We start from the raw sequence: 17305 nt of genomic DNA on the forward strand, positions 1-17305 counted from the left end.
CGACAAAATACATTTTGTGTAGAATCGGAAGGAATAAGCTGCAAAGAGAACGTTGGTATTAGCAAGGGACTGAGGCAGGGATGCCCTTTGTCCCCGCTGTTATTCATGCTGTACGTGGTGAGGATGGAAAAAGCGCTAGAAGGTAGCAACATTGGTTTTAATCTGTAATACAAACAGGGCGGCGTCATGATTAAGCAGCAGCTTCCAGGTTTATTTTATGTTGACGATATTGTCTTATTTGCGGATAGTCGAGATGATACACAGCGGCTGGCGGACATATGCGCAAGGGAAGATGAAGTTCTAGGACTAGGATTTAGTGTAACAAAGTGTGAATTGATGGCATTCAATGATGCCAATGATCAGGCGGTGTCAATACAGGCCCAAGAAATACCAAGGGTAAGCGAATACAAGTACCTCGGAGTATGGATAAATGAGGTTGATAGGTACATGGAGGTAGAGGAAAAAGCCTCGGCAGCAAAGGGAAAGAGGATTGCTGCAATAGTGAAGCACAGAGCGTTACGGCGATACGATACGAGGTGCTTCGAGGTCTGTGGAAAGGTGTAACGGTTCCGGGGCTTACATTTGGGAACTCAGTGGTGTGCAAGACGCCAGAGGTGCAATCAAGAATGGATGTGAATCAAAAGACTGTGGGACACCTCGCTCTGGGCGCTCACGGGAAGACGACAAAATCATCTACTAGAACTATGCTGTTATCTGGTGAAGGGTTGCAAGCATATTTGGGAGAGTTCGAGAAAGAAAATGTAACTTAGAGGATTTTAAGGCGGTAAGGTAAGCGTTGTGCGCTTACCTTACCGCCTGTTCCAGTGGACACGGGAACAGCATCACGTCAAGTTTTCCTAATCTACTGTTCAACATGCAGGAATTACCATTACTCCTGCTGTCGTGGTCAGCGGTTGCCTTTGCCAGCCCGATAACCACCCCTGCTGCGCCGATGGTGCCGATAGTGCTTTCGTCCGGGATCGACTCCGGGCATGTGCACTTGCCGGCTAAGCTTTCTTCGGCTGTGGAATACGGACTACCAACCGCATCGACCCTGACATCACGCCCAGAGAAGAACTTAAGCTGCTGCTTTCACCGACCTTCCTTCAGTGGACACGGGAACAGCATCACGTCAAGTTTTCCTAATCTACTGTTCAACATGCAGGAATTACCATTACTCCTGCTGTCGTGGTCAGCGGTTGCCTTTGCCAGCCCGATAACCACCCCTGCTGCGCCGATGGTGCCGATAGTGCTTTCGTCCGGGATCGACTCCGGGCATGTGCACTTGCCGGCTAAGCTTTCTTCGGCTGTGGAATACGGACTACCAACCGCATCGACCCTGACATCACGCCCAGAGAAGAACTTAAGCTGCTGCTTTCACCGACCTTCCTTCAGTGGACACGGGAACAGCATCACGTCAAGTTTTCCTAATCTACTGTTCAACATGCAGGAATTACCATTACTCCTGCTGTCGTGGTCAGCGGTTGCCTTTGCCAGCCCGATAACCACCCCTGCTGCGCCGATGGTGCCGATAGTGCTTTCGTCCGGGATCGACTCCGGGCATGTGCACTTGCCGGCTAAGCTTTCTTCGGCTGTGGAATACGGACTACCAACCGCATCGACCCTGACATCACGCCCAGAGAAGAACTTAAGCTGCTGCTTTCACCGACCTTCCTTCAGTGGACACGGGAACAGCATCACGTCAAGTTTTCCTAATCTACTGTTCAACATGCAGGTGTGTAAACCATTACCGCTATTTGCTAGGAAATCAGATGACGCCTTTCTGCTAGTGTTCCCGTGTCCACAAACGCTATGGGAAATTGTATTAGACTGTTTTTCAGTGACATTGCTTTTGTTACGCTCTGGTGACATCGAAACAAATCCGGGACCAACTACGCGCTCAGAAAATCTATTAGATATCGAATCTCTGCCTGAAAACCCAACCGAGCAAATGCCTGTTCTTTTTAAATTGATCAAGGATATTCATACACGATCATTACAAAGTGCGAAGGTTCAGAACGAATTAGCAGCTGATATGAAGTCAATTAAGTGTGGCCAGAAGAACATAGAGGCAAAGATTATCGCCGTACAAAAGCGCCTCGACGACCTCGAGCAAAAATCTGAAGTCCTCGAGAAAGTTAATGGAGAGCTATCTGAAGTGCATGCTTCGGTCAACAACCTCGAAGCACGCAATTTTTCACTTCAGTCACGACTCGATGACTTGGAAGATCGCTCACGGCGAAACAATCTTCTCTTCTATGGTTTTCCCGATTCCAAAGAAACATGGCAGGAAACAGAGGCCAAACTGACCTCTGAAATAAAGTCAGTTTTAAGTACCTTCACAGGCAGCACGATTGAGAGGGCACACAGGCTAGGTTCCTTTGCTCCTACCAAGTGCCGCCCGATAATTGTCAAGCTGACTGACTTCAAATCTAAAGAGCAACTTTTTTCGCTCCGAGGCCAATTAAAGCAAAGAAACATCGGTGTATCGGAAGATTTCTCAGCATCTACCCGCCTGGCGCGCAAAAAGCTAACTGAATTTCGTACCAACCAGCCTAATCCTGCATCCTTTAAACTTCGCTACAATAAGATGCTAGGTAACGGCAAGTGTTATATCTACAATACTAACCTTGGCATCGTCGAAGAATCGCAATCACAAACTTCTTATGCAGGCCACGCTCGACACCAGCCTACAAACAGTTCACAATAGGGAAGCAAGAGGGGAGATGGTCTATTACCTGCTTCTCCAGCTAAGCTATCCTTCCTTTATTCCAACACAAGAAGCATTACTAACAAGTCTGACTCCTTATCATCCGCGATAGATTCGTGCGGCGCTCATGTAATTGCACTTACTGAAACGTGGCTTTCTTCAAATACGCATGACAATGAATTGTTTGATAATGCGCAAAACTTTACTATTTATCGCTGCGATCGCACAGTGCGCCGAGGGGGAGGCGTGCTCTTAGCTATATCAAAATGCCTTCCATCGTCATGCATACAGATTAATCACGACATTGAAATAGTATGGGTTCTGCTAACAATTCGTCACTTAAAAATTATTCTAGGGGTATGTTATCGGTCGCCTTCATCTTCGGAAACGTTCCTAAGTGAACTCCACGATTCAATAAACATGGTTGCTTCGCGCTTTCCTTTCACGCCTCTGTTTCTACTAGGTGATTTTAACCTGCCCAACTTAATTTGGAACACTGATCCACCAAGCTTATCACCTTTTTCAGCACAGGCCAAGGATTTCGTAGATATGTGTTCTGTTTTTGGCCTATGTCAACTGGTGACCCAGCCTACAAGAATAACCAGTACCACTTCAAGTACCCTTGACCTAATATTGACTAACTCGCCCGATTTAGCCTCTGAAATCACTTATATGCCTGGTATCAGTGATCATTCTCTGCTTGCTTTTCACCTTAAAATGCCACCCCCAAAACGAACCAAAGAGAAAAAATCATAGCCGATTACAATAAAGCAATTTCGATGCCATTAATGACGAACTGTCGAACTTCGTTGTTTCCTTCTTTGTCCAGTTCAGTGATCGCTCTGTCCAATCGAACTGGGATATTTTTGCTGCAAAAGTAGACGAACTTACTAAGAAATACATTCCTAACCGAACCATAATTTCTAATCACCAGGCACCATGGTACAACACCTACATCAAACGCCTTTCTAACCGTAAAAAACGACTTTACAGATCAGCAAAACTAGCGCCTTCTGAAGACCGTTGGGCGATTTACAAAACTGCGCACAACGCTTACCTTACCGCCTTAAAATCCTCTAAGTTACATTTTCTTTCTCGAACTCTCCCAAATATGCTTGCAAATAATGTACGCAAATTTTGGCGCTTAATTAACCCTTCACCAGATAACAGCATAGTTCTAGTAGATGATTTTGAAAATCCAGTCCCTACTGACATGTGCGCCGATCTTCTTAATGACACTTTTAAAAACAACTTTTCTCGAGTTGATAACGTCATCCTACCCCATGTACTGAACTTCAATTATATTGCCATGCCACCAATTTCCATTGATCATTCTGGTATCGCTAAACTCATAAATAACTTGCCTATTCACTCATCCCCTGGCCATGACAACATTGGTACCAAATTACTGAAAAGAACCGTTACTTACAGTTCAGTGATACTAACAAAAATTTTTCAACAGTCCTTAGATACATCAACCATTCCTGCACAATGGAAAATCGGGAGGGTGGTTCCAATCTTTAAGTCGGGTAATAAACACTCTGCGAAAAATTATCGCCCTATTTCGTTAACAAGCACTTCCTGTAAGTTATTAGAACATGTCATTTTCACCAACCTCATTAACTTCCTTGAATCGAATTCTTTTTTTACACCAGCACAACATGGTTTTCGCAAACATTTTTCATGCGAAACACAGCTCATATATTTCACTCACAAACTGCATCAGATTTTAGACCGTTCATCATGTGCTGATTGCATTTTTTTAGACTTCAGTAAGGCTTTCGATAAAGTCTGTCACCAACTACTACTCTTCAAACTGAGCCTACTAAATATTGACAATAGTTTACTCAAGTGGATTGAGTGTTTCTTGTATAACCGTGTTCAATACGTTACTGCTAACAATCACAGTTCGTCATCTGCTGCGGTCCACTCAGGTGTACCGCAAGGGTCAGTTCTTGGTCCACTTTTGTTTCTAATTTATATTAATGACCTCACGTCTTCACTTTCTTCTAACATTCATCTTTTTGCAGATGACTGCGTCATTTTTCGTGAAATAACCAGTAATAATGACAGTTTAAGCCTCCAATCTGACCTTAACACCGTAGCAGCTTGGTGCAGCACATGGCGAATGGACTTAAACATCGCTAAATGTAAGGTAATGCGCGTAACCAGATCTGCTAACACCCCACCAAAATACTACTTAAGCAACGTCCCGCTTGATCCAGTTTTCTCGTATAAATACCTGGGCATTCTTATCACATCTAACTTATCTTGGGCACCCCACATCGCATACATTACTAATAATGCTAATCGCATGTTAGGCTACATACGTCGTAACTTTTCAAAAGCACCATCTGCACTAAAACTACTGTTGTATAAAACATTAATACGTTCCAAACTTGAATATGCATCATCAGTATGGGATCCTTACCACGATAACTTGGTTACTTCACTTGAGCTCGTACAGAATAACTCCGCCCGTTTCATACTTTCTAACTACAATCGCATCGCCAGTATCAGTTCAATGAAATCCACCTTAGGCCTTCCTTCCCTTGCATCCCGTCGGAACATATCTCGTTTGAGCACATTTCACAAATTATTTCATCATCCCACCCTACATAACCAACTAATCCTCAATCCTCAGTACATATCTCATCGCATCGATCATCGTCATAAGGTTGGCATCGCATCCTGCAACTCCCAGTGTTTTTATCGGTCATTCATACCTCGTACATCAGTAGATTGGAACCACCTTCCCGAAGACATCGTCACTATTACTAATAACAATATTTTCCGTCAAACATTACTCAGTATTGTATGAGTTAAACGTTACTCAAAATTGTATTATGTTCACCGTCGTTGCACAGCTACTATTGTATAATCTTTATTTGTTGCATTGTTTATTCTCCTGCTGTATTTTCTCTGCTGTACATTCTGCTGTATAATATGTATTTTCTATGCTGTATATTCTCATGCTGTATTTTCTTTCTTTTTTTTTCCCTTTCTTTTTTGATGTAAACGTTATTTCCACTCCCCTCTATAATGCCATATGGCCCTGAGGGTAAATAAAATGAAAAATGAAATGAAATGAAATGAAAATGAGGCTGTAAAGGGCGATATTGGACGGGCAAGTTTTGAGGCGAGGAAGCTCAGCGCAAAATGAGGTTGGAAGAGAGGCTAAGGAGTATGAAAGAGAGTAGATGGGCAGTGAAGCTTTTCTGTTATTTGTATAGGAAGAGCGTTGGCACTCAGTGCAGAAAAAGAACTAGGAGGCTCACCAGTAAGTATACGGCTGGCAGTGTAAGCGACATGGTAACAAAGAGCGTTAAACGAAAAGTCAGAGAGGCGAAGAGGATTTGTTAGATGGCAGCGATGAAAAAAAAGTGGCTCTGAATAACTACCGAAAGGGCAAAAGGGAAATAAGGAGGGAGGAATTTTACGATAATTCGAGGGGAAGCACTTTGCTGTTTGAAGCCAGGTCACGTTGTTTAGAACGCATAGTTATAAAGCGAGATTCAGTAAAGAACAATGCACGTGCTGCGGGGAAGATAAGGAAACGGCGGAGCATGTCCTGAATGAATGTGGAGATATCCGCACAGGTGTACGTTCAAGCACGCGCTGCATGAAGCTTTGGGTTTTAGGTAGAAGAATGGAGAGCTGAACAAGCCCGCGATAGATAAGAGACGGCTAGAGTATTTGTGACAGAAAATACAAAAATAATAGTGAGAAAAGTAAGGATATTCTGCCGTAAGAGGCAGAGAACTGGGCTGTGAATTTGTTTTTCTCTACATTAAGATTGATTTAGCCGTAGTAGACAAGGCATTACGCCAACCTAAAAAATTAAAGGTTTGTTCCTTTTTTTTTTGTCGAGCACACATGTCACCGCCCCGTTATAAAGGGGACGCTCATAGCATCCATCCATCCATCCATCCAAGCGAAAGTAAGTGACGCGCCTAGGACAGCATCACCTAAGGCACAAAGCTAACAGGACTGCGTTGTCTCAAAGCCGAATGTGCGGGAGGACACCGTTACCACGGTTTAGCGAGAAAACCGAACCACGTGTGACAATTCGAATTCTGAAGATATAGTTTGGTAATGTTTAACGTGGAAGTAACACAAGACGGGCAGCCATGAAGTGCCTTCGTATGCAGTACTCCAGTTGTATTTCGCAATCATAGCATCAGGCGTTTAGTTAACTCATGAAACACTATTTAGGATTTGCGTGGCCAAGAGGAGCAACAAGGGTCTAGAGAGCTGGGGCTTACGCTAGCAACACCTAGTAAGTCAATTCGTCAGGACTAAGGCCAGTTAAGACAAACATAAAGAACAAAGACATTTGACCATTTACTGCGAGAACACATGCTCCAAATAGCGACGAACATAACAGCAGAGATGACAATCCACACAGTCGTACCCGGTGTTCAACACTTCCATTGCCTGTATTTTCTCACATTGGCAATTTTCATATATCGCTGAATAATTTGAGCACAGAACTATCAAAACTGTCACACGTATCACGCACAAGGCCAGAAAAGGCTGCCACGCCAGATGGGCAGGACTGAACTCAGAGCCCGAGTGACTGAAATTTCACAACGTAATGCACGCCGCTCTGAAAGTGTGTGCGCCTGTGCATGTGTTGCTTCACTCTTCAAAACGTTGACGCGTGTAATCAGCAAGGAAGCAGCAATTTTCTTCCTAATGATGCACAACTGCTCTCATTATATTTTGATGTCGCGCCTGCATGAAAATATCGTAGATGCGTAGCAGCCTATGAACTACAGTGGCTGACGGCTGTTTTGATAGCCAACTATAAATTTCCACTAAAAGCAGTTTATCACTTCAATGGTATTTTTCGAGGTTTGAGTTTGCCCCGGCAATGTGGAGCAAACGTTTTGCTATTTATAAAGCTAGCGAAGCTTCGGCGACAGTGTGTACAAAAGCTGACAGCCTACAACGCTACATAAGCGCCTGAACATAAGCCTGAACACCTATGACGTCATCCGTATACTTTTGTTGTAGAGCACTGAGCGTTAGAGGTAGTTTTATGTTCTCTCTGCATAAATGCCCTCGCTCCGCTACACGGCATTACACGATCCTACCGGAGGTATCAATTAGTACGTTGCCGCTGAACATTTCTATAGTATATGGACTTTAATGACGTCACAGGAACGCACTTACTGAGCACAAGAGAGTAAAGACAATCTGATTGAACTAAGACTTATGACGTTCCGCAACATGGATACTTTGCACCGAGAGCATCGTGCATACATTTTTGATAAAAAGATCTACACATGCGGAAGATGCAATCAGTGCCATAATCTAAATGGCCCCATTAGAGTAATGTTGTAAAATGACGTCCCGTCTGCGCGTGATACAAAGTCTCCGCCTCTTTCTAGGGGGCCCTCGCTGTATGTTTTCGATTGTGATACAGAAGTTATCTGCCACTTGTAATGAGTGCACAGCATAGCCCGAGCAACATGCGGGATTTCGATTCGTTGTACTTTCGATTTATTCAGCTTTCTATGGGACGGCCAGATTAAACAGATCATTACAAGTGTAAAACCCGCAAGAAAGTGTGCGTTCTACATGCACTTTTTGAAAAAAAAAAACAGCATGACTTAATTCAGTGAGCAAACGAAGTCTTCGTTGTTCGATTTGTTCAAATTTGCGACACTTTGGAATTGTTAAGCGTTTAACAAGCGCAACAAATCAATCGCACTGGTTGGATATGTCCATTTAATTATACCTTACACAGATAAAGAGGCTAGAAGGAAGTGATATTTAACGATCGACAACAGTATTGAGCAATCCTTTCTTGATACTTGTAGCCTATCTATATCTTTGATGCATATGATGTCGCCAAAGCGTCAAAATATTGGGATTAATGAACCAATTACATAATTTGCTATTGAATCAGTGCACCCGGACCTCAAGCGCGTAAATGTGTTCGGGAAACAGATAGACATGATTTAGCTGAATGCATGATTCCATTTTGTTTTTGCCAATATATTTGTGCGCAACGCAAACGGCCGCGCCCGCAGCGAGCGTCCGGTTACAGTTTCGCTATGAAAATATGTAATATTGACAGGAGTCTTTGTAAAAGCTACCAAAACACCGGAAAAGTCGGGACGAAAAGAACGCCAGCTGTAGCAAATGTACTTAATCTCTTTGTCGTACGAATTTATTAACATATTTGTTAGGCTTGTGCCAATAGTAAATTTTAGGTTCGAAGGGAATTCGAAGCGAATACTGATTTGGTCGAATAATTTGGAGTCGAATTCGAATAGTATACATCACATATCGTAAGGAAAAATGAGCCTATTTGTCATGACCCAACTAACCTGCACAATATTTTTTTAATGGAAACAAGGCATGTGCAAATGTCAATCTCCTTGGTTCAAAGGGAAGTGAAAGCGACTTTGAATAGTAGCAGGATTTCACTTTCGGTAGAATGAAAGTGATAACCTGTAAAATATGTTACATTTTCAAATTTACTTTGCTTAGAGCATATAACCAGGTATAAAGAGCTTTTAAAGTTAAAAAAAAATGATGAATTGATGTGAGACTAACTTGGTCATTTAACCTTGAAGTAGGGCCTCACGGCAGAGCCGTAAAGCCCCACCTTTCCCCCGTAAAGGTGTATTCACGGTAGAGCAATCCTGCACTGTAGTGAAACCCTTTTGACAGGGGGTTACAAGCGATTTATATATGTCTATTCGTTCATTTCTAATACCTCGAAATTTAGAATAATTTAAATTACTTTCGAAGTGAATTCGAATACTGTTGTAATCGTTCCAACATCCGAACTGCTCGAATATTCGCACAAGCCTAATATTAATGTTTCTCTGTTGCTTGCCAATTTCTGCGCGAGAGTGACATGTATTTTTCACCCAACTGATCACAATTCTTTGGAGACAGAAGAGTACGTAAGAAACGAAGAAAGGCAAGAGAAGTGACCCCCAGCTTCAGGAGCAATGGTAAATGGTATTTCAAGCTGTTCGTCATCATTCTTGCGTTCACTTCCTGTAAGTCGCTCTACCTGTTATGTAATATTACAGACTTACTTGTAAAGATCATTGTCGAATGAGGCGAGGAACACCGTGGAAGTGGCGAATAGTCGGCATCAGAGAGAGCGACAAAGACATCCACTTATTGTCCTACACTAAGGATCAACGCTCTTCACTTATTAAGTACCATTGGTTGATTAGGACATATTCGTTTCTGCAACTAAGAAGTACAGTAAGAGTCAGCTGGCAATAACGCGTCGTCATATCAATAATTTTTGCCTTCCGTAGCATTTCCGGAGCGGCATTTATGAATGAGAGCAGTATGACTACAGTGTGGGCACTAGTGGTACTTTCGTTGTGACGAGCAGCAAGTGCATTGTGTTGCAGGATGTCTTGAACACACACACTTGGGCATATCGCTGTCCCAAAGGCGTCATAATTCGCGTGCACGCCTTAAAAACAGTTTGACAATCACCGGATGACATCACGTTTCGTCACTTTGAGTGTTCGATATCATTCCACGAAAAGGGGCCAAGCGAGACTGCCGAAGGCAACCAACGACGAGAACACGTACACACCATTCAAACCAAGCAAACATCGGCGAGTGGTATTGTCTCTTTAAAACACACGATGACGCCATACTTTGTGCAAGCGGCCACCGAAAAATGACAGTGTGCAAACAAAAATAATGGTTTGCCAGCTGGGCCCGACTACAAGCAGAATCTTGACACTCGCTGAACACATCGTTGGTCACCAAGCCATGTGATGTCCCATCCTCAGATAACACCAAAACAACAGAAGGCCCCTTGTGGTGGGCACGGCTCTAGCCTTCGAATACATGAGCTGGCGTGTTCGAGGAGAAAAATAAAGCACTGAGGAGAAGGCAATCGCTGTTCCTAAGCAGTACCACGGCAACTACTGCTTTGTTATTTCTTCCCACCCTGCTCTCACGACTTCCGCTGGTCATGGAAATCCCTACCAGCAATATAGTTTTTCTGCCATACACCACATCAGAAGCGATCCCGGTCAGCTATCGAAAGCCTGGTGAGTTCCCGTGGGTGATGGGCGTCTTTGCGCACGTAGGCTGGGTTTTCAAAAGTAGGAAACTTTCGCCCGAAGCCCATGCGCACCGGATAGCGGCGCCTGTAGGCCACGAGGACGATGAGGAGCAGCAGGGCGATTGCCAGAGGCGCAGTGACGGCTACGATGACAGCCACCATGGTTACGGTGAGCCCGTCCTCCAAGTCGCCACTCCGTGCCGGGACGTCGACGTCGTCACGGCTGCCAGAAGTGAGGCTGGGTTCCGTGCCGTGCGGAAGAAGCTCTTCGCCCACCAATACGGCGGCGTGGTCTGACACCGGCCACGGATCCATGTGTGCCGAAGGCTTGCGCGGAGGCGCCTTCGCCGGTACAGCACCGCGATTGACATCCTGCTCGTAAGGTGTCCAGCGATCCTGCAAGAGAAGGATACAATAACGGCACTCATCAATCTGTTCAGCAATACACTCATGCACATGTATCCTAATGCTTAATACATTCGATGCATTAAGTCACTGAGTGCATTAAGTATTAGTCGCACGCTACCATGTAAAGTTAACAATGTTTAAGTAACACGTGCAATCATCAAACTGCGCTTAAGCGCGCTTAATCTCGCACAAATGCTCCTGAAATACGCAGCCAACAATACTAGACTTAACACGAGGCGTTCAGTTGGGCTACAGAGCCAATGTTTTACGCTACAAGTCAGTCAAAAGAGGCAACAAAGACCAGCCAGACCAACACTCCCATTGGCAACTGAAGTTTCAAGGTTTTTTAGAAATGTATGCACAACGAGCATCCCCTAAAACAAAGATATTCCTCTTCTTGTATGAATGCTTAGCTGTGTAGCTCACGGGAAACGTAAGATACAGTTCTCAAGATTTCAAGAACTTTCAACAGACTCATAAAGTACGCGAAATTATGTATGAAGGAAAGAAGCGTTAATTTCGAGGGCTCGTTTTCTTTGTTATGCACAATATTAATGAGAACTAACAGACCATAATGCCAAGGAAAGTATAGGGGATGTTTCTAGTAATAAATGTAAGGTAACTGTGAAGAAAGAAAAGTGGACGAAAAGATAGCTTGCCGCGGGCAGGGACCGAACCTGCGACCTTCGAATAACGCGTCCGATGCTCTACCAACTGAGCTACCGCGGCAGTAGCTCAGTTGGTAGAGCATCGGACGCGTTATTCGAAGGTCGCAGGTTCGGTCCCTGCCCGCGGCAAGCTATCTTTTCGTCCACTTTTCTTTCTTCACAATTACCTTACATTTATTACTAGAAACATCCCCTATACTTTCCTTGGCATTATGGTCTGTTAGTTCTCATTAATATTGTGCGAAATTATGTAGTACACTGATGTAGTGAAGACCTACTTAAATCACCGAGACTCCTAAGTGCCAAACAGGAAGACCTGCTTAAGAAAAAACACACACACACATACAAGAACCAGAGATTTAACATTGCAGTTGCTGTTAGTGCGGCACCAAATAAGGCGTGAGATGATCGACATTCATACGAACCTTGCAATCCCTAACCAATTCAGCAGTTCTGCCTCTTATAGCACGGCACATGACGTACTTTCCGAAACCTTCACGCTACTTTACATTGTAGGAGGAGAGAAGTCAAGCTTTAAATTTCAGTTTCCTGCTCAAACTGGTTCAGGGAAAAAAATTTAACCGCATGATGGTTACGTGCAATTCCGGCAATGAGACCTGCCCAAAGTCCAATCTAAACGTGTTTCACTAAGACTGGTAGGTCTTACACATATTATTGCGGTAGCAATTATATGTACACTCTCGGCTGGTTTTTGCCGCCGCCGTCTGTCGACGCCGTCAGGTCCCGGATATGTATATGTATGTATATATAAATAAAAGCCACAAAGAAAAATAAATCAGAAGATAAAATTTCCGAAGCGCACCACCGGGATTCCAACTTTCGACCCGTCGCTCCGCAGCGCGATGCCTTAAACAACTCGCCCACGCGCCTCCGGCTGTATAGCATAACAACGGCGAGCTATTTATATACACCATTTAACGCTAACGGCACGCAGAGTTCGGAGGTGCTTCAGTATGTGTAGTATCACCAGGGGGATGAAACTTCGCGGTTTTTCTGTCCCGTGACTGCAGTGATCCTAATGTTCGGGGGCTGTACTACCTACGAGCATAAATAAGCATTGTTGTTCCATGTGATACTTATTATCAGGTTACTTATTAACTCCGGAGTTTTTAATACGCAAGTGAACCTAAAGGTTGCAGTTCGAGATTGAGAAAATACGAGCGCCACCCGGAGGGGAAAACTGGAACTGCGCCGTCCTATCTCTCACGGCGAAAAAGGGGCGCTTCTTGTCACGCGCCCATGCCCAAAGGCTGCTTTTACCACCGTAAAGTTTGTTTCAGCAAAACCCTTGCAAACTTCAGCGAAACAGACACATGAATGGATTCGCGCCGTCATCACAAATCGTGCTGTGCTGAGTGCTGTCGAAATTCTTCACGCCACGCCGGCATAAAATTCTTTCGGATCCCGGCGGACGAAAGTTACGATCTGCATGCTGCTCGTTTTGTTTTTCTACGCTTGCACGGCATATTACGATGCGACTAAAAACGTAAAATATTCAAGTTGTGTTTTTACTGTATGAAGGGTACGTTTGGGCAATAAAACGTTCAAAGAAACTCTGCTCTTTATTCTTGTCAAATTTGTGTGTACACGTAAACAAAAACAGTCTGTCTTAGAATAAATGGTGCAAAAACAGGTGGATGGGCAAACCTTCATCAATGAGAACGCAACGATTGCCGTTTTGATCACACCAGGGGCGTATTCAGGGGGGGGGGGGCACACTGGGCCCGTGCCCCACCCCAGCCCCATGAAATTTTTTCCCCATGGGATACAGAGGACAAAATGATACTCAACCCCAGCTATCTGCCCAGACCCAATGTCGGATCAAGGAGGTGCCCCCCCCCCCCCCGAAAAAAAGTTCTGCCTACGCCACTGATCATGTGGCGGGTTACGCAACAGGAAGAAGGTGGCGCGCTCGCCATCTGAATACCTTCCACTCGCTGAATTTGGCTTGCTGGTGCATCCCAATTGAATTTGGCGCTAAATCGCCCCCCCCCCCCCGCCACTCGGATCCTCAGTCCTCACCAAGATGGCGTCCCCCTGTGCGCGTCTGCAATGCGCCGCCATGTTTTAGTACCGCCCCTAACCACCAGGCGTTCGTCCGGCGCTGCGAGCGAATATTGCGTTCCATGGATGGTATAGGAAGTTTCACTCCCCTGGTATCACCCGCGAGATTGCCAAAAGGGCGCGCTTAGAGAAACGCTTCTATATTTTTCTTCAGACGCGCACTAATAGGTGGCCTCTTTCAGTAGCCACTGACGATGTGGAACGCCGAGTAAACGACGCGTCTAACGCCACCGCGTGGCAGGAGACGCGAAGGGGTCACTCCACGCGCCGCAGTTTTAAAGAAAAGGAAGTCTAAGAGCGTTGGGTTGGAGCGCGCTGCTCAAACACGAAGAAGTAACAATCGCAACAGTTAGTTCGCGCTCGTCCTGTGTGTACCTGTGCGTTCTTTTCGGGTGTCCTTCCATGTGTTTGGGCAGTGCGCTGTAAGTGTCGAGCTTTGACCGTTGTTAGTTCGCGGTCGTCCTGCGTGTGTTCTTTTCGTCAGTCATTTGCGCTCGAACGGCGCGTTGCAAGTACTGAGCTGCTTGCCGTTCTTCGTGTGACAGTCTAATGTGTTGCTATCGCATTCCTTGCTTCGCCATTGCGGCGAAACTGTGTTTTTTTATCATTGCTCGTTCAGACACATTCCAAAAAATTGAGGGACACTTAAGTTTCGCCTTTAAGAGTTGAACACGAGAGCGATGTCCGGCCCCATCCTCATCGCGCTCTGTTTCGTCATTTGTTCAGTCACCCGTCTCTCACTCACACACACACACACTCACACACACACACACGCGCGCGCACAAGACACAAGCTTTCCGCCCTCTTGAACAGCACTTTTATGACGACAGTGTACCCACTACGTGTGTCTAAGAGAATGCACGCACTAATGTGTACGCCCTTTGTAATGGGTGGCATGCTTTAAACCAGTAGCAATTACGCACGTGATATTTTTCGAAGTTGCGATACGCCTACTGCATGTACGTAAGGGAATTCGCGCAGTAATGTGTGTGCCTTTTTCAATGAGTGACCGGCTTTAAACCACCAACTCGTTATGCAATTCACATGGTGTGACGCCCGATGGAAATAGCGAATAGCCAGGCAAACATCTCCAGCTTTTCATTAAAACATTTCTCTATCTCTGTCTCGATGGAAATATACACCTGTACCCCGTTTTACTGCGATATTACATCTCGTACTGTCACACCCATACACATGACGCGTATGTTCGTGAAGCATTAAAGTTAATTTTAGTGCAGTTCCAAGCAATGGAGTGGCTGGAAATTGCACTAAAATTAACTTTAATGCTTCACAAACACGCGTCCTGTGTACAGGTGTGACACTACGAGATGTAATATCGCAGTTGCAACAATGGATTGGCTCTTTTTCTATTTTCGGGACTGCGATCATCCGCAGCTTCGAAAATTTTTAAAAGTGAATCTCGTTGATGTTTTACCAAGTTTAGTGGTATCTACTTATTGTGCGTCGCCTCCTTATTTGTAAGGATTCATGCGTGAAGTGTATGAATCAGTACGGTTTTTGACAGTAAAATTCTTTAATGACTATTTATTCTCTAGTTCACGAAAAGACTTATATAATGCCATATTAGATATCTTGTTTCCTACACCTTTGTACCGCACACTATATATTGGCTTGCCTCGACACCACGTGCTTGTGCGTGTGAAGAAAATGCCTATTTTACCAATATCCAAGACATTCTTCTACAAAGTGCATACACAGACACTGCCTGTGAAGACCTGGTTAAGCAGCAAAGGCATCTTTGTATCTTCAGTTAAATGTCGCCTCTGTGAAGTTCCAGGAACTATAGAACATTGCTTCATTAAATGTAAAGACGCCATACTCTTTTGGGACGTTCTACAAAGGGCTTTTAAAAAACAACTCGATTTAAATTCGTATAGCATGCGTTACCTCGTGCCACCCAAAAGCCATTCTATGCCTGCTGACATGCTATTACTAACGGGTATGCACAGTTTATGGAAAACTCGCATGTTAGACAGGCATGCGGAACCCATGGTATCATCACGGTTGCATTCATTCAAATGGCTCTTCAGCTAAAGACTTTTATGAACAATTAGAGTTTCAACAGGACGGGTATCCACTCTTCATGAAATGTATAGCTTTATTACCCTTTTATGACTTCTGTGTAACGCTTGTACGCTGGTAGAGGCCGCCTTGAGTATTTTGTTCGCTATGTATGCTAATTACGCACATTTGTAATAAATACCACGAAAGAAAAAAAATGGAGTGGCTCTGTGGTAAAACACGCGCTTGCGACGCAGACGGCCTGGGTTCGATTCTCACTCGAACCAAGTTTTTATTATTTATTTTATTCGCATCTTTCTCGATTTTTCGGTCATGGACAACATGATGATTTTTCACTCACAACGAACGACGCCGACACCGCCACCGGAATTTCTGCGGAACGAGCTCTTTCCCGCTATCGCTTTAAAAATTCCGGCGGAACTTACGCACTGTGGGAATCGATTTCATGCCAAGCAGAGTAGCTGCCGGTGCCACCGTGTTTTTTGTTTGTTTGTTTGTTTATGAGCCTAGCGATATCATAGTGTAATTTGAGTAGTTGCGCGCATTGGTCGGCAAAAATTGTGCAGCTCACCCAGACTCACTAAAGAAATATATTTTGCCCTTAGAGCTCACTCGGACTCAGACTCAGCAAGTTTCCTCAACCGGACTCACTCAGACTCAGACTCACTATAAGTTCTCTCAGCTGGACTCACTCGAACTCAAACGCACCAAAATATTATTCACTCGGACTCACTCAAACTCAGACTCACGAACCCATCTATGTCTGAGAGAGTCGACTCATGAGTCCGTTAGCGCATCATTAGCTTTTTCAACCATGGTGTCTGTTGAAAATAGAATAGTGGGGCATAGTCTTGATGGGGGGACAGAGTCGAAAGGAGGAGGAGAACGAAGTGGATTGGGAGCATCAGCATTCAATAATCAAAATATTTTAAAAAAAATTTTGTAAGACAACTTCTTGGCCAATCCCCCTGAGTGGGTATGAGCCATGCAGTAGAGGACACTACTACTACTACTACTGCTGGCCTTCATGAAGTAAAGACGTGTTCCAGATCAACGACCACGGGTCCTCGTAATTTACATTTTTGGTGCCGTGAAACCCGGGAATGGTCATTCGTGGACTACAATGACTTCGGCCGAGCGTCTTCGGAAGGTGCGTGGAACTCTCAGGGTCAGCGTCTCTCGGATTATTACGCTCGTGACAGAACTGCTGCAGAATCCCGATGCCGAAGCGCGCCGTGTCATGAAGCACGTCAACGTTTTGAAGAGCAAAGAAGCTGAGCTCCGCCAGTTGGACAGGAAGGTCCTCGACGTTATTGAAGACGAGGA

At 44.7% G+C, this 17305-nt stretch overlaps 1 protein-coding gene across 1 annotated transcript in view; it reads right to left on the reverse strand.

The window, feature by feature from the left end:
• Positions 1-6257: 6257 nt before the first annotated feature.
• Positions 6258-17305, reverse strand: part of LOC119395659 (CUB and sushi domain-containing protein 1) — a 130466-nt gene continuing 119418 nt past the window's right edge. The window contains exon 6 of the mRNA XM_037662649.2: positions 6258-11171. Within this exon, the coding sequence (XP_037518577.1) occupies positions 10993-11171 (179 nt within the window). The 3' untranslated portion in view covers positions 6258-10992. The remainder of the gene's footprint in view (positions 11172-17305) is intronic.

The sequence above is a fragment of the Rhipicephalus sanguineus genome, chromosome 6 (assembly GCF_013339695.2).
Source record: "Rhipicephalus sanguineus isolate Rsan-2018 chromosome 6, BIME_Rsan_1.4, whole genome shotgun sequence".
NCBI lineage: Eukaryota > Metazoa > Arthropoda > Arachnida > Ixodida > Ixodidae > Rhipicephalus > Rhipicephalus sanguineus.